This window comes from Aspergillus novofumigatus (genome assembly GCF_002847465.1).
Source record: "Aspergillus novofumigatus IBT 16806 chromosome Unknown P174scaffold_3, whole genome shotgun sequence".
In the NCBI taxonomy this organism is placed as follows: domain Eukaryota; kingdom Fungi; phylum Ascomycota; class Eurotiomycetes; order Eurotiales; family Aspergillaceae; genus Aspergillus; species Aspergillus novofumigatus.
In genome coordinates, this window is record NW_020194276.1 from 3,809,096 (window position 1) to 3,827,162 (window position 18,067).

At 50.7% G+C, this 18,067-nt stretch overlaps 6 protein-coding genes across 6 annotated transcripts; 5 read left to right on the top strand and 1 right to left on the bottom strand.

Moving 5' to 3' along the window:
• Positions 1 to 148: 148 nt before the first annotated feature.
• On the top strand, positions 149 to 3,434 carry P174DRAFT_440735 (uncharacterized protein). Its single transcript, XM_024827126.1, has 2 exons — positions 149 to 1,086; positions 1,157 to 3,434. Exons 1-2 carry the CDS (start codon positions 298 to 300, stop codon positions 3,104 to 3,106), a joined length of 2,739 nt encoding a protein of 912 aa, XP_024684736.1. The 5' UTR covers positions 149 to 297; the 3' UTR covers positions 3,107 to 3,434.
• A 180-nt stretch (positions 3,435 to 3,614) lies between these two features.
• Positions 3,615 to 4,833, top strand: P174DRAFT_154075 (uncharacterized protein). The gene is made up of 2 exons (XM_024821174.1): positions 3,615 to 3,818; positions 3,887 to 4,833. The coding sequence occupies exons 1-2, from the start codon at positions 3,801 to 3,803 to the stop codon at positions 4,709 to 4,711; spliced, it is 843 nt and encodes a 280-aa protein (XP_024684737.1). The 5' UTR covers positions 3,615 to 3,800; the 3' UTR covers positions 4,712 to 4,833.
• A 70-nt stretch (positions 4,834 to 4,903) lies between these two features.
• P174DRAFT_367484 (putative aminotransferase) lies at positions 4,904 to 6,455 on the top strand (the record flags this gene model as incomplete). The annotated part of the gene is made up of 7 exons (XM_024822175.1): positions 4,904 to 4,985; positions 5,059 to 5,092; positions 5,140 to 5,269; positions 5,322 to 5,642; positions 5,698 to 5,775; positions 5,828 to 6,335; positions 6,385 to 6,455. The coding sequence occupies 7 exons, from the start codon at positions 4,904 to 4,906 to the stop codon at positions 6,453 to 6,455; spliced, it is 1,224 nt and encodes a 407-aa protein (XP_024684738.1).
• A 4,224-nt stretch (positions 6,456 to 10,679) lies between these two features.
• P174DRAFT_420020 (putative G1/S-specific cyclin Pcl5) lies at positions 10,680 to 12,850 on the top strand (the record flags this gene model as incomplete). The annotated part of the gene is made up of 3 exons (XM_024824830.1): positions 10,680 to 11,115; positions 11,179 to 12,512; positions 12,560 to 12,850. The coding sequence occupies 3 exons, from the start codon at positions 10,680 to 10,682 to the stop codon at positions 12,848 to 12,850; spliced, it is 2,061 nt and encodes a 686-aa protein (XP_024684739.1).
• A 944-nt stretch (positions 12,851 to 13,794) lies between these two features.
• Positions 13,795 to 15,209, bottom strand: P174DRAFT_153823 (uncharacterized protein). The gene is made up of 5 exons (XM_024821173.1): positions 14,904 to 15,209; positions 14,671 to 14,814; positions 14,357 to 14,482; positions 13,867 to 14,300; positions 13,795 to 13,814 (listed from the first exon to the last, which is right to left on the bottom strand). The coding sequence occupies exons 1-4, from the start codon at positions 14,945 to 14,947 to the stop codon at positions 14,087 to 14,089; spliced, it is 528 nt and encodes a 175-aa protein (XP_024684740.1). The 5' UTR covers positions 14,948 to 15,209; the 3' UTR covers positions 13,795 to 13,814; positions 13,867 to 14,086.
• Positions 15,210 to 16,684: 1,475 nt separating this feature from the next.
• On the top strand, positions 16,685 to 17,575 carry P174DRAFT_420021 (uncharacterized protein; the record flags this gene model as incomplete). The annotated part of the gene is made up of 1 exon (XM_024824831.1): positions 16,685 to 17,575. The coding sequence occupies one exon, from the start codon at positions 16,685 to 16,687 to the stop codon at positions 17,573 to 17,575; it is 891 nt and encodes a 296-aa protein (XP_024684741.1).
• Between the last annotated feature and the right edge of the window lie 492 nt (positions 17,576 to 18,067).

Genomic DNA, 18,067 nt, shown 5'->3' on the forward strand with positions numbered 1-18,067 from the left:
AAGCAAGCATTGAAAACTGAGAGAAAATTACGAACGCGTCTAGGGCTAGGACTAAGTCTCAACACCGCTTGGGTGAATATATCCTTGTACGACAGTTTCGCGAAGCTTTTCACCGCTATTCATGTTGACCTCTTTCTGCTTATCCCAGTCGATTTTTGAACCCAACTGGACCATTGAGATCCGGCAAGCGTCCCTATGCATCAGTGGACCGAACCGCATGAAGGCACAGTCGCGCCTAGTCCAGTCGTCCCAACGTGTCGGCACAGCTCGTCCTTATCAAGGGACAAACCCCACAACATGTCAACTCTTCCATCCCAAACACAATATTTGACTGCTGCTGAAAACAATCGACCGCGACAAGGTCCAGAGGTACAGATGACGAACGAGGATATCACTGAGCTTGATCGCTTCCTTCAATCACCTTCGACAACTCCCACTTCGCAAGTTACGGGAGCGCGCGAACTCCTAAAGGCCGGCCAGCGACGGCTTCGGCAGCTGGCGCAGCTCCAATGGAAACCAATGGACCCCAAGATCAAAGCCGAAGAGACGTCCCGTCATCTCCTCGTCCTCCAGCAAGAGGGGTTTCTCAGTTTGCCAGCTTCAGCTGCAAAAAAAAGCCTTGACTCGGCGATATCGGGCCCGAGATCCGCGTCAAACTTTAGCTTCCGATCCAGCTCTCAGCGAGACGTTGAAAAGATTGGCCAGCCATGGCTTGAAAATCCGCTCGAAGTGTCCGTTACGCAACACATCAAAAGCCCCGAGCCGTCGCCACTAGATCTCGGCAATCTAACGTCCATGGTTGAGGCGGCAGTGTCTTTTCCATTTCACTTTGATGACGCTTACCCACCGCCATACCAGCCGCCGGCGGACACCACCAGCGACCAGCGGATCGAAGGTCAGGATTCTCGTCACCTCCACAGTGCAGCTTGTCAGCTTAAGCCCAAGGAACGGCGTATGGAAGACCAAGGTGCTCCATCAGCAGTGAACTCTAGACAGGTTCCCACGAACGGGAAAGGTCATATACCTCCCACCGTAATTCCGGGAAATGGTGTAGCGTGTGATGACCCAAAAGATGGCAAATCTCAGGTAAGTGCATTGAGCAGACTTATATGCATATAGAAGCTCTCATGGTAGATGCTGACAAATGCATTTGTAGGCTCTGGATTCTGCTGAAGATCAGAACAACTCTGCACAATTACTGAGACCCCCGGCGTCAAGAGCAAAAGCTGGTCCTAGAGATCCGCCAAATCCGGTCGCTCAGTCGTTGAAGCTCTTCCCTGACACAATGCCTCCTCGTGTTTCAAGCAAGGGAGCTTGGCGCATCCCCAACAATCGAATAGCAGGCAAAGAGGCGCCAATCTCTACCAAATCCTCCGACAGACAGCAGATTCCTGCACCTGTCGCTTCGAAAAGAAAGACAGACAACGTCAGAAACTCGGCCAAAGGTTCTTTGGAATGTCAGGGCGAGCCTCAAAGATCATACCACTCAGGCAAGGCGTCGACAACGCGGCCGGGGAATCCCTGCAGCGAACCGGCGATGAGTCCAATACATCCAGAACTTCCACAGTTGAAGAATACACGTCGCCCTGCATCGTTACCAACGGGTACCATAGACTCATTCCCTCTGCCAGCTCCCATGAGACCTCTACCATCACTGCCCGAACGGCCTCCTGCTCTCAACACTGTTCGCCACCATAGCACCCCGGTCAGCAAAGCAGCAACTCGGACGAATCGCAACCACTCGGACGCCTTTCCGGCCACCACATCTGAGAACCGCTTAGACGCCGAACACTGTCGCTCGAATACACAATCTGCGCTCCCTCAGTTGAGCTTGGTTGGGGAAGACTCGCCCGCCAGCGAGCAGGCTAAGTCTGTCGAGGAGACACCGACGAATCATCCGGAATCTTCTGGGAAAGTGGAAAAAAATGGGGCGGAGAGGGTGCGTTCACTCAAGTTCAGAGACATGATGGCAAGTCATATCAGCCTCGACGGGCCAGAAACTCCTCGTGAGGCGAGAAAGGGCGATGGAATCAATTCGCCAGCATCTCCAATGAGCTCCGGGTCCGGCCATGAATTGCGAACTGGCGACGAAAACGGACCTCGAGTAAGCACATCAGTCCGAAAGGAAGCGACTCCATCCGCTCCTTTGTCGCCTCCTCTTTCCCCGCCTCCCGCTCCACCACGTGTGAAGTCTGCTGAACAACTGCCGTTCAGCAGGCGGCATGGCAGCTCGGCCACAGATATCATGAGAGCATCGGCAGAGAGGAGAGAGCCAGAGCCATCTCTTCCCGCTTCCGACCGAAGCACTACGTTGCACCGAAGTAAGAGGATGCGGAGCATTGATGTCCTTCACGAATTGGTGGGTAGGGAACAGAACACTTCGAACCGAGCCGGGTCTCCGCTCCCTTCTTCGGATGATGAGTGCATGGATAAGGGTACATTCATGTATGAGCTACGTCAAGACTCCAGCCGATATCAGCGAACGAAGGAAGCCTCAAGAAAGTCGGGCAATCTTTGTCTGAGCCGACAGCGTGGTCCGAGGAAGTCCGGAATGTCAGATCATGCCGGGCCCTTGACGCCGCGAAGGCAAAGAAGCCGCATTTCGGAGGAGACGTCTTCATCATCGCTAGACTCATCGAGTCCGTACCATTCTCACGACCCTCGCGATAGGCGTGACAAAGCTGCACACGCTCTCGATTCTCTTGAAGGGCGCATTGAACAGCTGGAGCGCCAGAACCGGATCCTTCAGGCGGCCCTTTTCGCAGCTTTGGATGTGGGTGTCAAGCCCAATCTGCTTGGGGGGTCAACGACATCGCTGTCCGCCTCTGCAAATTCTTCAAGTGCGGAAAGGTCTTCTCCATCCTCGACGGATCGATCTTCCAAACTGCGTGGTCGCGCAGTAGCAAATGGAAGACGATCACGCATGAAGAAATCCCTTCGTCGCCCGGAAAGCTGGATTGACAGCCCTGGCTCCAGTCTGCGGAGCGATTATCAAAGTGATGACAGTGTCAGTGTCCGAGACCTTGAGGACATGATCGAAGACCTTGAATTCACTTGCTTATCGGACAAGCCAGGTTCCGATAGGGTGCCGAATGGTCGCATTTAAGCATTTCATTTAGTTTTTTGTTTTTTTCGTCTGCCCGGGGAGGTTTCCTTTTAGTTGCACAGTCGCTTGCATGCGTTTCCTTTGTTACTTGGTGGTTCAACTCAGTTGCATCGGCTCAACTAACTTGATATGCAGTCCGGAAATTGCGTTCGCTCCAGACTCCCCTAGACTGCCTTTTGAATTCTTACTTGCCTTGCCACTTTCTCCTTGATTGTTACTATTGCACCGCAGTGATACCATTCTGTTTTGTCTTGACACGTCCATAAGTCACTTTGCTTTCAATTGCCATTAAATTCCCAGAAATGAATATGGCTTGGATATTTCCTTGGGCAGTTCGCAATCGTAATATTAATCAATCTGTCTTAATGACAATCGAGCACCAGATAAGCCCCTTGGGGCATATAGAATGTAGAAACGTTAGATTGTTCTGCCCCAATCCTGCTTAGTCATCCGAGTCGTATTTTGATGCCGATGTTGTTGACCGGACTGCGAGTCGAGTAGCTTCAAGTCTCAACAACAAACACGCATTGGCAGTCCTTAATCAGTTGACGACCTCTGAGCTGGGCAAGTTGTTATTAAGGTCAGGTGGAAGCAAGAAACCGCAGGGATCCAACGCAACCACCATCGCCTTTCCTTTTCCCCCTCACCCCAAACAAACCCGATTCATTCCTCTCCCCTCGTCATTTATTCGAAAATGGCACACGCAACAGCGGTAGGATACTCCCTGTCTTTGATCAAGCCACAAACTCAACGTTCTAAAACTGATTAACGATTGCCTAGACCACCCAAATCCCACAACATGTCACAGCCCTACTTTCCCATCTTACATCACGCCCCGGCGTACAATCCACCTTCATCCTTTCCCGCAAAGATGGAACCATAATCCAAAGCACCGGAATCGTTGCCGCAGCACCGCCGAGAAATAGCACGACGAGCGCGACACAGACACCGCCAGCAACGGACGACGCAAACAGTACTACTACCCCTCCTACGGAGTCATTGGATCCTACTTCACCCGCTGGCGCAAGCGCAGTACCAGCCCCCACCGCCCAGAAACCATACCAGCCGTCTCAGGCGGAAGCTCTCGCGGCGCGGATCTTTGCTTTCGTGTCGAGTGCGTCTGAGCTGGGGATGACGCTGTCGTGTCCGCGCGCGGAGGATAGGGATAGCTATCAGACTGGGTTGAACGGAGATGGTGCGGGGAGAGACGATGCTAGGACGGAGGGTGTGGACAGGGAGGAGGACGATGAGGTTAAGCTGCTCCGGCTGAGGACTAAGAAGCATGAGATTGTGGTCGTGCCGGATAGGAAGTATCTCCTCTGTGTGGTGCACGATGCTGCGCATGCGTCCGGGGTTCGGGGGCTGCGGGGGTGCGTTCTAGGTGATGGTTTGCTAGCAGTGGATTTGGCGTTCACGGCTTTGATTCTTTGGTCTTGTCTTGCAGGGTCTATTTTAATTTCATTGCCGGTGTTTCTTGCTGTTTGTTGGTTCGCTGCGAGTGGTTCCTGGGCTCTTGTGTTGTTGCATAACTATACCCCGTTGGAAGCAATGCATTTTACTTGCATATTTGGATCATTTTTCCGAACGTTGAGGATGTTGCACTAAGTGCTACGGAAGTACCGCGCTATGAATTTGATTACGCTTTGGTGATTTGGTGCCATCGGTTATGCAGCGGGGTGTTACCCCTCTCGCAGACAAGCTATCGTGATGGGGTTTCACCAGCTTATCAATGGTGAATGGATCTGATTCTGCTTGTATCCAGTTTTGTCTATCGATTGCCTTCAGATATTAGCAGAGATGGCTTCAGAATTTGATATTGCACAGGTTAGGACTCGTTTTCCCGCTCTGAATGCAGAGCAGGTGTTCCTCGATAATGCAGGTTTGTTTGGCCTCGACCTTCTCTTGTGAGCACTGCATCGCGAGCGAGTCACTGACCAGGATGCCGTTGACAGGAGGCAGTCAGGTTTTGGACACTGTGATCGAATCGTGAGTCATCTGGAATTTCGCTTGGACCCGGTCTGATGCCAGGGAAGGATTACATCTTACCTCTCTACCACCAATGTTCAATTGGGAGCGACGTATGGCATATCTCGGGCAGCCACCACTGCATTCTCTAAGGGCTACGAGGCGGCGGCAGTGTTTATCAATGCGAGTCCTGATGAGGTGTGTTCTTTGACCCTGGTAGCACCGGCTTGCTCTGATCCCATTACTTCAGATCTGCCTGGGTATATCAACGACTCAGCTCTTACACAACCTTTCGACGGCGCTCAAGTTCGAACCCGGCGATGAGCTGGTGCTCTCGAAGCTGAACCACGAAGCCAATACAGCCCCCTGGGTTCGGATCGCGGGACGACTGGGCTTGCAGGTGAAGTGGTGGTCGGCATCGGATCCTAGAAACCCTGTTTGTGACCTGGATGAGCTGGGCCAATTGCTGTCGGAGAAGACGAGGCTGGTTGCATGCCCACATGCTTCCAACATTACGGGAACAATCACGAACGTCAAGGAGATTGCGAAGCTCGTTCATCAGTATCCACGGGTGAGTTTTTTTGGTGGCTTTTTCTTGCCATATGCTGATATGCTTCTTTCGTTAGGCTCTCCTCTGCGTGGATGGGGTTGCGCTTGCACCGCATCGACAGGTAGATGTGAAGGAACTTGATGTCGATATCTATGTAAGTTGGTGAAGATAGCTTCAGCAGAAGAGTGCTCAGATCTTCCGATCAGGCGTTCTCATGGTACAAAGTCTACGGGCCGCACATTGCTCAACTATATGCCTCATCCCGGATACATGACCAGATCGACAGCGTTGGCCATTTCTTCAAAGGCACAGACACGCTGGACCTGAAGCTCAATCTAGCATCCGCCAGCTACGAAGCGACACAGAGTATTCCTGCGGCGCTTGAATATCTTGGGCCCAATCCCGCAGGTACATGGGATAAGATCGCTTCTCATGAAGAGAAACTGCAGGCAATACTGCTGGACTACCTCAGAAGCGAGGATCAAATTACGATCTGTGGCGAACCATCAGCAAGCAAGGATCTTCGCGTTCCGGTAATCAGCTTCACAGTGCAAGGCATCAAGAGCCAAAAGGTTGTCGAAGAAGTCGAGCGCCGGACGCGGTTTTGTTTTCGCAATGGCCATATGTACAGCCACCGGCTGTTGAACGATATCGTGGGTTTGGAGGATGTAGAGGATGGTGTAGTACGCATCAGCATGCTGCATTACAACACTGGTGAGTGTGCACTTGAAAATCTGTGCGGATTTGCTGACCAGGACACCAGAGGAAGAAATTACCCTCCTGGTCGAGAGCTTGAAAGAAATCATTGGCGCTCTGGTATGCGCTAGATCATAATCAAGTAATAATCTTCATACAGCATATGAACGTTTATGGTTTTGCTAGCATGTTGCATAGTGGACGATAGAAATATGACTCCCGTATACCTTCTATGTACGCGTAGGTTGACGGTGATCAAACTCAATAGATGCGGACTCCTTGCTCCAACTTTATTTGTTGGCCTGAAGCATTTTGGTCGAACAAGAGGTGTCAAGCTGCATGACAGTTGGCCCAATGAAGCTGTGTGTCCAAAGTACCGCCCTTTCATTCTAGGTTCTCATCCGGAGTAGCAATCAACAAGTACATACACGTGCATGCATCTCTATGCATGATTCCCAATCGGTGCTGTACCTACTGTACCTCCTTCCACTCGAACAAATCTGGGCCATCTGATTGCGCGAGATCCGGCCGTGAGTTTAGGTTTCCTGTCGGCTACTGGACAGATACAGGCTTTTGGAGTTCTCGTTTCGGGACTTTATTGTCCTGGCACAGAGATAGCTGGGATGCACTTGACTGCGAATATATATTCCATTTGTATCGGTGACTTTGTCTGGACCATGTGAATGTTGAGGGGATTTATTAAGCTTTCTCCCTTCTGTTGTTTATCTACCTGTTTGTGATACATCTAGAGAGTAGCTTTAGCTGTCTTATTATTCGAACCTAGTAGTAAGATCCGCACTCGTTACCCCAGAGTCATCTCCATACTCATTGTTTCGTCCAGGCCATTGACGTGAATCTCTCGCAGTCTCGCAGTCTACACTGAAGAGGAACCCAGAAACGCAGTCTAACCGCTCCTGGCAGGTACGCCCGTTCTCCACCGACCAATCGAGGCAAAATGAATTCGTCTCCAGAAAATGCTCCATGCAGGATTGGATGCTGCCTCAGGCTTCCAGCCCCTCTCCGATGGCTCTGTTTTCGGGGCGACGCTAAGCCGTAGTTGGACTAGGGTGTGGGAGATGTGGGAGATGGTGGCGAAGACGACGATGACGGTATGAGTCATGACGCAGCGGATTGAGGCACAGCGCTTGACTTCCAAGACTATTTTGAGATTTGCGTGGTGGGCTGAGGATCAAGAAGATGCTATTATTATTGAATCTATTGAATCTCTATCACTATTATGCTCAGCCTTGCGACAGCATGGGGTAGTCTAAGTATTAATCTGGATCTGAGACTGGAGGATCGCGCGAAGGAATAGTCTGATGGGTACAGTATCTATATTACTCTTGTTTTGGATCTGCATGATTGGGTGGTGAATCTTTAGCCAGATATCCGTCATTAATTAATTTTAATCTGATGTGTCAGTTGTTGTGGTACAACAGCCTCCTGCACTACTCATGTACCCCCCGTGACTTATCCACTTTTTGTTGCTCACTTTGCGATAGTCGAGTAATCGAGGATAGAATGAAGAACAACAGGCAGAGGTGAGCTGCCTATTTTGAAACAGATAATATTGTGGTTGTCAGCTCAGGTGATCGATCCTTAAGCGCCGACAAGGTCATAATATTCGTTACTCATGATGGTGGAGAGGAGGATTCTTGTGCACCAGTGGTGGTTTTCTGCTGCCTAGAGTATCTATCCATGATGGTTCCACAAGTACAGTTGTCATGTTACCTCTGCTCCATATTACTATGGTTGTCTATCAAATCCAACAAGCAGTCAATATTCCATGTGTACGAATAGGGAGGCAGGAGCGCTCATGATCATCGTGGCTCAAGACGAGGGCAGACAAAAAAGTATCATCTCTTGCCTTCTGCCTCGTTATTTTTCCCCGAGAGACAAACCATGGACCTGTGCAGGATGTGTCACTGCCGTTGGGAGCACCAGATTCTGAGCGAAGGGTGGCGTGGGCTGGGAGCAAATACAGCTCGGGTGGTTGGTTGGCTGACCACCAACAACTCTGGACCCGTTGTTGAAGGAGCGGCGGAATCAAACCGGATAGGAAATCTTATTACCCTCACACTGAGTCCGTACTCGCCAGCCCGTCAGAGGAGCCCGTCAGAGGAGCCAGTCATGCAGTTTGTGGCACACCGGGTTTAGTTAGCAGCGAGGTTTATCCCATGGTGGCCTATAGTGATGATTCATTTCACCTTCATGCATGGTTAGAAACGTGGAGGAACTTACTCGAATCCTGTCATTCACCTAGCCGATATCGCGAATTCGTGATATCCTGACGACACTCTTGCCAGCAAACGACTCCATAGACTAGCGGTACTTGAAATCGTAAGTTCATAATAATGTTCATTATAATGATCATAAGGATAGTTCATTATAGATCCACTGTACGGCCCAGATATACCCCTACAGAGTAAGTATCTAGATGATCATCTATCGCTGCTAGTCTCTGATAGAAAATAATATGATTTCAAGCGATCAAGGTGTTGAAAATGAACAATCTTTATCTATTTATATGATTCTAGAGAGGTTATATGATTTTAGAGAGGTATACAGGCCGGACGCTACATTGTAGAAGCGCCGAGTGAACTTTGAGGGCCTTGTGAAGGAACTAGCCGTATCTTAGGTAGAATCCTAGAGTATTCACCTATTCCAGAGTACGGAACATTAAATTATCAACTTCATTAAGATATATCAAAAGATACCTGAGCACAGTAGAATATCTGACAGTAGAGTTGTCGAGTATCTCCTTCTCCGTAACGGTGGACCGGATACCACAGAGCATCCCCTATCTCGGAAGCTGGCTGAGGAGTCATACATACACCCGCATCCGTCGCCCAGTCCCGATCGCGCCCTGATTACCTTAACAACTGTCTAGTCGCCCGCTTTCTGTCTATCTGCTCCTACTACTACTACTACTGACTACTCTTCGCAAGAGGAAGTAAGACGTCCCTTCCTCCTTATGTTAAGAGTTCTGCTGTTCTGCTCCTTTTGATATATTCTTCTGTTACTTCATCTTTTTATTGCCCTGTATCAGTACTATCTACTTACTCTCCGCTCATTTCTCGTTTTTCGCCTTCGTTGGCGAAAAAAAGGCGTGGTCCCTGCATCCGTTCTTTGACTCCCTCCTCCCCCGAAATTCCGCCACCTGAGTGTCTTGCCACAGGTACAGACGGAGGTGAGTAACCAAAATCTTCTGATTCCTTTTCGCCGTTCAACATTATTTTTCCCATCTTCCTTCCAATACCTCCTTTCCTTGTTCCACGGGCCCTTCTAAAAACGTGTACTGGAAGTCGCCGCATTTCCCTCTCTTTCCCCGATCCATCTTTTCCCCTTGGACTGGCCGCCCCCCAGGTTAGTTAGTCACTGCCCTGCCTACTCTTAGTATTTGCTCCGCCCTCCACAAGAATAGGTAGTCATCAGGCAGCGTTCCCTCGGTTCCCGCCTGCTGGGTTTTTACTTCTTGGGAGGAAAGAGTCATACTTCGGGATCGCACCATTTTGATTCAGAAATAAAGAGATCCTCTCCTGACCTACGATCGGGTTGCTGACTGTTCTTTTGTCGCCTCAGCCTAGTCGAGCCTCACGACTCATCCCGCCGAACCCTCCGTCCTTTTTAGCCACCCGATAAACAGCTGACTGCCTAGACAAGCATCAGTCCTCCACTGGTACTGCCTGCTTGTTGGTCAGTCCGCCGTTCTATCGGCACCTTCATATAACCTCTTTCATATCCCTTTGATGATCAAGATGTACCCTGTCTACTCGATCTCTTCTGTTCCGATCACCAGCTTTGCAGACTCCTCAGCCCCAGATCTTCAAGCCTCCGACAAGACTGCCATGTTTGTTTAAACAACAGACCTATACAGTATCTATCACTTTTGAAATAAGCTTATGTCGGTATACCCCGACCTACGCATTCTTCTCAAACGTGATCTCGGCTTTTTGATCTACTACGGACTCTACGAACGGTGATCGGACTCGTGGACGTTGAACACCCTCCATCCTTCCCGATACAGTTACACCTTTGACCTCTTTCGATTCCTAATATTTTCGACGTCCATACCTACTTTGGCTTCCTAACCTCCTCTCCTCCCTCGTCGCCACCTTTCTTTGACAAGCTGGTGATCTCTCATAACTAAGGCACGCCGTCGCCTGTGAACAAAAAGACGGTATCTGTCTCACTGGTACCTCGTTAACGGTTATTTGCGCAACGGTTTTTTGACAATATCACGGTTCAAAATCGCCCATCTCTTACCTATAATATTCGGTTCGGAGGATTGTATAACCAACCGAAACTACTTCTGATTTCGGACAGTGGTGGGTAGGTTGTACGGTTTTGACTATCCCGAATATGACAGGGATGGACGTCTTGGGTTTGAGGGACTCAAACCCGAGCATTCAGTACAAAGCGCCCTATGCGCATCCTTATGCTTCCTCGATCTCCTCCTCGGCATCTTCCTCATCTTCTTCCGTCTTTTCCCTGGATTGTGTATCCAACCAGAGTTCCATCTCGTCGACTTCTACGAACCCGGTGGATGTAATCTGGGAAAATGAAGGCGAATACCAGGTGGCTGGAAGGACCTTGACTTCGGCGACTAGCTTGCGTGGCGGTGTGAGGGGTGTGTTGCCCAAAGCTACCGATGCGGCGGTCGCGCCCGAGTTGCGGAGGCATCCTCGGCGCACCAACAGCTGCATGGCTCAGTCCAGCGGCGTCAGTTGTGCCCGACCTCCGCCATGCCTCTTGCGACAGTCGGATCGGAAAGTCAACTTCGTTGACAATCTCGTCGGTGAGTGAATGTTTCCTCTTGATTTCCATCTTTTCTAAAGCTAAATGCTCTTGCCCTACGAAGACACCGCCTCGCAGATTGTGGAGATAATCTGGCCCTTGTCAGCAGTGGCATCTCGCAGCGACTCTGCCACAGGCTGCAAAGGTGTTTTACCCCTTCGTACTTTCATTCAGGAGACTCTACGTCGGTCGCGCACCAGCTACAGCACTCTGCAGGTTGCCCTGTATTATTTGATCAAGATCAAGGAGCACGTGCCTCGCTACGATGCGGAACAGGAACAACCACCCCGGAGTAAACCGGTCTGCCGTGCCATGCAATGTGGCCGTCGCATGTTCCTTGCCGCTTTGATCCTTGCATCAAAGTACCTTCAGGACCGCAACTACTCTGCCCGTGCTTGGAGCAAGATCTCCGGCTTGAATACCGCGGAAATCAACCAGAACGAGTTGATGTTTCTTGAAGCGATTGGTTGGAGACTACACGTTACCGAAGCCACCTTTCAGCGTTGGACGGACATCGTCCTGAAGTACACCCCGGGAGCTGGTGGGCCTTTTACTGGAGAAGGCCAGTGCTGGCGAACGGTCATCCCCAAGCTCACTCCTGAACTGGACACAGTGGATGTTGAGCCTTCCACATCCTCTAGTATGGTTGGATTTGAATCGGGCCTTGTATCGGACTCACCTTCTCCTCGTTCCCCATCGACGGGCGAGCACCCCAGCGCGTCATCCATCTACAATCAGGGATCGGCGTATCAGCGGTACTCGCCCATGTCTGCTGGAGCATCGTCTCTTCCGTCCATGCCACGACCACCTATGCTGCCAACGCCTCAGTTGACGCCTCAGACGGTCATTGCTACCACTCCTGCTGCGAGTGCTAGCGCCTTCTGTGCCCGCCGGGCTTCCATCTGCGCTGCTATGTCACAAGTGCAAAATGTGTGCATGGCGCGGTCGACTCTCGATCAGCGCCCGTCGCTGGCGTTTTGCCAAAAGGCTAACACGTTCGATGGATACCCGACCGTGGTACGCAGATCGTCTCTGGCTCGATCGACGTCTTCGGCGTCATCTCCTGAATCGATGATTTCCGATGTCTCGACGCTGTCGTCGTCGAGTTTGTCATCTTGCTCTTCCGGGTCGGCCCCTGTCTCCATCCTGGGCACTAGCGCTTCTGCCAAGCCTCGCTTGGCCGTGAAGGCAACGCTCCGATGCACCAGCAACTCACTCAAGGAAGGTCGGAAGGCTTTGGCCATCGCGTCTCCTATCGATGAGGGCCCGCTTGGTGAGATCTACAGCTCGCCTGAGACCTACTTGGGCGCAGTTGGCCAGGTCCCAGATCTATCCAATATCTCGCTGGGCACTCCTGTCGATCATGAGGCAGCTCAAAGCCTTTGTGAACTGTCGGGGGTATTTCCCGCTCTGCACAGACGTTCGAGCAAGGAACGACTGCTCAGCGGCAATGCCGGAAACGTGGCCGCACAGGCTCCGAGGATATTCTGTGGCAGAACCATGTCCGCCACCTGATGAACCTCAATGCGCGGAATGAGGGCAAGGCTTCGGATCGTTCCATGGGCGATACTCCTTCTGATCCCAAATATCCTCAGTCTCTTTCCGCTGCTCAACTCAGTCTCCTGGCTGTTAGCGCTCCTTTGTCTGGACCAGCTGGCATGAAGCGTGCTTGCTGTGGCAGCGAAGCTAGGAAGATTGCGCTGAACCCGAGTGTGCGATCGGAGTACTTGGGCTAGCTTTGTCGATGAAACATTCAGCTGCCAGGCTCTTTTCTCTTTTGTCTTTTTCTTTTCTGTAGAAAGGAAAAGTGGCTTTTTAGCGTGTGGCTTAGTCCATCATCTCTCTCTTTTATTTCATATATGATCTCGTCGATCGAGTGACGTTCTTTTCAGGCTTCTCCGACGGCGCAGAGGTGAACAACGCAGGCAACTGGTGGGAAAAGTTCTTTGATACAGCGAACTTTATCTCCAGTTTTTCTTTTTTTGCATTTGTGGAAAACGATTTCTGAGTTGTCATGTGTATATACCCTGCTGTTGCTGGGAGTTTGAGACGGTTGTCTGCGTTGAACTCTACGTTTTCGACCTGTTGTTAACAGTGGCTCTGTTACCAGCAGATCTACTGATGTACGATGTATGCCGGGGTGGGTTCTTGTCCCTGTGAGCTACCGCTTAGTCCATCTTTTTTATCATTTATTCCTACATTTCTCTGCATCTATTGTCGGTCTTATTACACGAACGGAGTGTGGCGGGATGGGAAGGGTCTTGTCATGGTTTTCTCTATATCTTTTTGTCCTCGCTTTTCTTTTATTTTGTTGGATGGAGCAGCGGTTGGGAATGGTCCATCTTCCTGGCAAGGCAAGGAATGCATATCTATCTATGCTAAGTGACAACTTTGTGCTACTTACTCACCCAGAGTTCTTGCAAGTTCCCTATGTTTGTTAGCCGTCAGCAGCATCCAGCGATGCACTGGACGCACCCAGGATAGCCAATCACAATGTAATCACCTCAGTACTCTATAATTCTTGGCTGACTTGTTGCGGCGTGACCTGATCTCTTCGGAGAGAGGCGACTGCCTGATTTCGGAAGATTCCAAGGATCAGCCGTTGCTGGTGCCACTCAGTGACTCACCGCATCTTGTAGCTAGCTGAAAGGTTGAACTCTGGATTTGAGGCTTGACCGGTGAGTCAATGCGGGTTGCAGCCTGAGGCAGAAATGGGTCAACGGCGGGTGAAATCGGAAGGCATTGAATTTACTTGGGCACCTGATACAACCAATCACCCGGTACGGAGTACGGCTAAGAGTTGATGCTTTGAAGAGTAAAGAAAGAGGAAGTCAGGCATAAATTGATTTGAGATCAAAATATACAACAGCTGTGATTCACTGGTTCACCCATCCAACTTGGCGCTAAAAGCCACTGGCCCAGTGCCGCCCTCGACATCCTCCTCTGTTCTCCTACAAACTCCTTCAAGCACGTCAGGCATCAGGCACGGACGTGGCTGGAGCAGCGGTCGCGTTTGCCATCCGCCATCTCATCACCAGATAGATAGTTAGTCGACAGGCAGTGATTGAGTCACCTGGGCTGCCGAACTCAATCCCATTATGACCTGGTAACAGCGATGGTCCGAAAAGGTCCCATCGTCGGATCCGAAAGCGTTGGTTGTTGGTAGTGGGAGGACGGGGAAATATAGTTTGCACCAGGCCAGGTAGTAAGCATGTGAAACATTGATGGAATATCTTGAACATACCTCGATTTGTTGCAGTGCTGGCAATACCATTCCTATCTCTGATGAGAAGCTCACCAGTCCGGAGACGCGAGCTCTTTGTAACCTTGTCCATTTGACAAGGATGACAACCTTCAGAGCTATTGCCCTGATATTGCTTACCCCCATTAGATTATGCAATTGAGAATCATGAGCTCCTGTAATCACGCCGGCCTACCCTCTGTATGGGGCAGGTTGATCGTGTTGATCCATGAGGTACTGATCAAGTTCATCAGAGACGCAGTTCCTCATTTTTCGAAGCTGCTGATAGGCTGGAGTTTAGAAGTGATCACTCACTCGCTTTCCTTCATTATACTTGGCTTTCGCAAACCATACGTGTTTGCCCCAATGAGACCTCTCCTTCTGACTTTGCGAAGAACGACGCCTCTTTTTGAGAGGCTTGGTGGTATCGTTGTTGCTGTTGGTGGTGGTCTTCTCTCCCTTATAAACCACAAATATTAGTATCCATGTTCACACAGATGATGATCACCCAGGATATCAAGATATGGTTTTATCTTTGATAAACTTACATTGAGAGCAGCAATGAGATGCAGAAGTCCTTTGAGCGTAGCATACACCTTCCCCCCAGCACAGCTCATGATCTCACACGTGGTGCAGTTCTGTATTACATACATTGAGCAGTGATCATGAAGATCCCATAATGTTACTTCCAGCCATGTTCAGGAAGGTCTGTACGAATGAGAGATAGCGGCTGGGGATTGGGATTATTCGCCCGACGATCAGGATGTAATCTTTCGTCCCTCCTTTGAGATAATGGCTGTTGCACTTGATTCACCGTGAGATGGAATGCTCCTGGAACAACGTCCACGCCTTCTTGAATCCAGCTGGCCGTGGCAGTGAGCCCGCCCGACAACTTGAAAGAGCGTAGTAAGGATGAGAGAGGGTTCCAGCAGGACGAGGCATCTGCACTGGCTGTGTATATTGAGCCCGTGCGCTCCACACTGATGCGAACTCAGGAGGACTGGAGACTCCAACCTCTAGTACCACAGTTGGCCATTTCCGAGAACGGTCCGCTGGCGGACACTTTGGACCCCGGACATGGTCAATTCCCTAGCAGTTTTCTTCTTAAACCCTTGGGATGTACCTTCCACACCGTCGCAATCTGCTCCAAGTCCGCGGTAGTAAATTCGATCTCCCCTTTTCGGGCCCGCGGGTCGAAGGGAAAACCCTCGAAAGGGATTTACTAGAGGGACCCGAGAGATGCGAATCGGGTGTTGGGCTGTCGCGTTCGTCAAGATTACCCCGATCTCAGAGCTTCGCCGTCCGATATGGAGGGATGCTTGGCATCTGGAGTCGCTCTATGAGGGTTTGGAAGAGTTCCATCATCGGAGTCGATCGAAAGGGATCCCGACCGACGGAGATAGAGATAGATTGAAAGTTTGCCCGACGAATCATCTGGAGATCCCAGGGTGCGCGGGATCAAAACAAAGACATGCTACCACATTGTGGTAGCTGCTGATGGCATACCCTATGGGTTCCCGACCTCATCTTCCCCTCAATAACACCGACGTGAACATTGCAACTGCGTTAACCAACCGATGGAGGGGTTTCACCCGTATGGAACCCATGAATGCCACTGTGCCGCCCTCTCATACAAAACTAGCTCGGGGTTACTAGATGGGTCGCGTACAGGAAGTAATCGAAGGGTTGATCTTACCTGTCTCCTTCGCTGGACCGGAGTATAGGATCAGTCGGTTAACGCCTGAAGGGAACTTGTATTTGATGCCAGGAGATTTTCCATCTAAGATGTGCATTGACTAGGAATGGACGTGAAGAAGGTCATATGAAGAAGAGAACGAAAAGAGAGTAGGTAGTACTGTGAATGGCGACATTCACTATAGTACTTTACTAGAGTATCAGATCAGTGAATCTGGAGATCATACTCCAGTGTTGGACTGGTGGTGGTGAACACCATGGTCACCCTGATGCAACACTGCTCTCTGGCCTATAGTACCATGTTTCCAGTTAAATCATCTAAACTAGAGGTAGTAGACCTGATATTTCAGCCTTTCTAGTTTCTATATAGCCGAGGTTGAGTTGGAGCCTAGCTGCCTGAGGACTAGCCGGATCAGATAAGATTAGATGGCCGGTAGTCTGTTGCTCCTTCCCCTCACGCGCTTTCTGCTTCTGGTCATCTGCACAAAGCCGTGTGTTACCGACCCCAGCAGGGCTATTAAAAGGGGCGACCTCTTCTCTTCCACAGAGTGCTTTCATCCATATCTCCACAGACAGACTACACTCATAGCATCTCGCCAGCCAACCAGACTTTCAGGTTGTTTCTCTCGAAAAGATGGGTCATGCCACCCTTTTCTCCGCACTTGCTCTTCTTGTTGGTCATGTCCTGCAAGCGACCGCTATCCCATCGGCTCTTCTGCAGGACAATACCGTCAACCAGGTGCTTCTTAGCGAGCCATATAAAGACCAATCTGTTCCGTCAATACCGACACAAGACAATGTCCAACACAGTGATGTCATCCACATCGGGGAACCTGAGACAATGCGAGCACCATCCTGGTTCACCTCAACACTCATGGCCCGTCGCCTCCTAGCTCTCTCAACCACGGGCACCGTCTCGACCATCTTCCCCGATCCGCTCCCCGGCAATTCCCACGCACCCGCCTCCGTGGCCGGCCTCCCCATCAGCCTCCCAGAGTACATTGCCGACTGCGACGAATACCTCCCCGCAGACATCAACAACGGTGGCGACGGCAACCCGACCTTTCTCGCCCTCCGCGTCTCAACAACCTTTCGCAACACCGCCGCCGGCTCGAACATCAGCCTCGCAATCGATTGGTGGGACCACCTGAACGAGACCGAGCCCTTGGCGCCCGAGTTCCCCCCTAGCGAAGCAGGTCTCCCCCGTGTCACGCTGATCGGGTACGTGGAGCCGTTTGATACGCCTCTACGCGGGGATACAGAGGCAGCGCTGGAGGAGTGCTATCTGCGCGCGCATCCGGATGCGAGTGTCTGGCTGCCAGGGAAGCCTGGGGCACCGCATTCAAGCTACTGGGCGAAGATGGTAGTAGAGCAGGTGTATTGGATCGGCGGGTTTGGGGGCTTGCAGCAGATTGGGTGGATGAACGTTACTGAGTGGAAGGGGATCCGGCGTGTGGGAAGCTTGCCTGGTGTTGGTGATGGGAGGGGATGGGAAGATGTGAGACTGCCTGGAGAGAAGGAGTAATCCGTGATCTCTACGTGTTTCAATATGCCATATGAAGCGACCAGAACCGGTGTACAAGAATGGAAAGATTAAGATTAAGATGAACGGTTTACACTGGTAACCAACACTAGTATCAGGTCAATTTTGCTGGCCACTATACTTGAAGCGTATAGTATCTATTCTCATATGCTGGTAGCATTGGTCAACTTGACACCTTGAAACCCGAGCCACTGTTTGGTGGAACAGTCTGGCATGAAGTGCATGAGTTAAATGATCCCCTCATTGCCTTTCCAGAAACTGTCTTCGAAGGACTTGTCCTCTTTTAACAGAGGCAAGGACAATCTATACTCCCATCAACACTGCCGGAATCATGGCTCCAGCTACTTATCAACCATGGGGGACGCGAAGTGATCTGCACGAATCGCCACACACGGTACTCTCTTAAAGATCAGACAGGATTCTTATCAGACTTTTGATGGCGTTACACTGGAGGAGAATTTCGCCAATGAGATG

Bases quoted from the DNA above. Each gene is read 5' to 3' on its own strand.
- P174DRAFT_440735 (XM_024827126.1), top strand. From the start codon at position 298: ATGTCAACTCTTCCATCCCAAACACAATATTTGACTGCTGCTGAAAAC. The intron at 1,087-1,156 runs GTAAGTGCATTG...ATGCATTTGTAG, and splicing joins CAAAAGATGGCAAATCTCAG to GCTCTGGATTCTGCTGAAGA.
- P174DRAFT_153823 (XM_024821173.1), bottom strand. From the start codon at position 14,947: ATGCTACGCTCAAAGGACTTCTGCATCTCATTGCTGCTCTCAAT. The intron at 14,483-14,670 runs GTGAGTGATCAC...AAGCAATATCAG, and splicing joins AGTATAATGAAGGAAAGCGA to GGCAATAGCTCTGAAGGTTG. The intron at 14,301-14,356 runs ATGTTCAAGATA...CCTGGTGCAAAC, and splicing joins GCACTGCAACAAATCGAGGT to TATATTTCCCCGTCCTCCCA.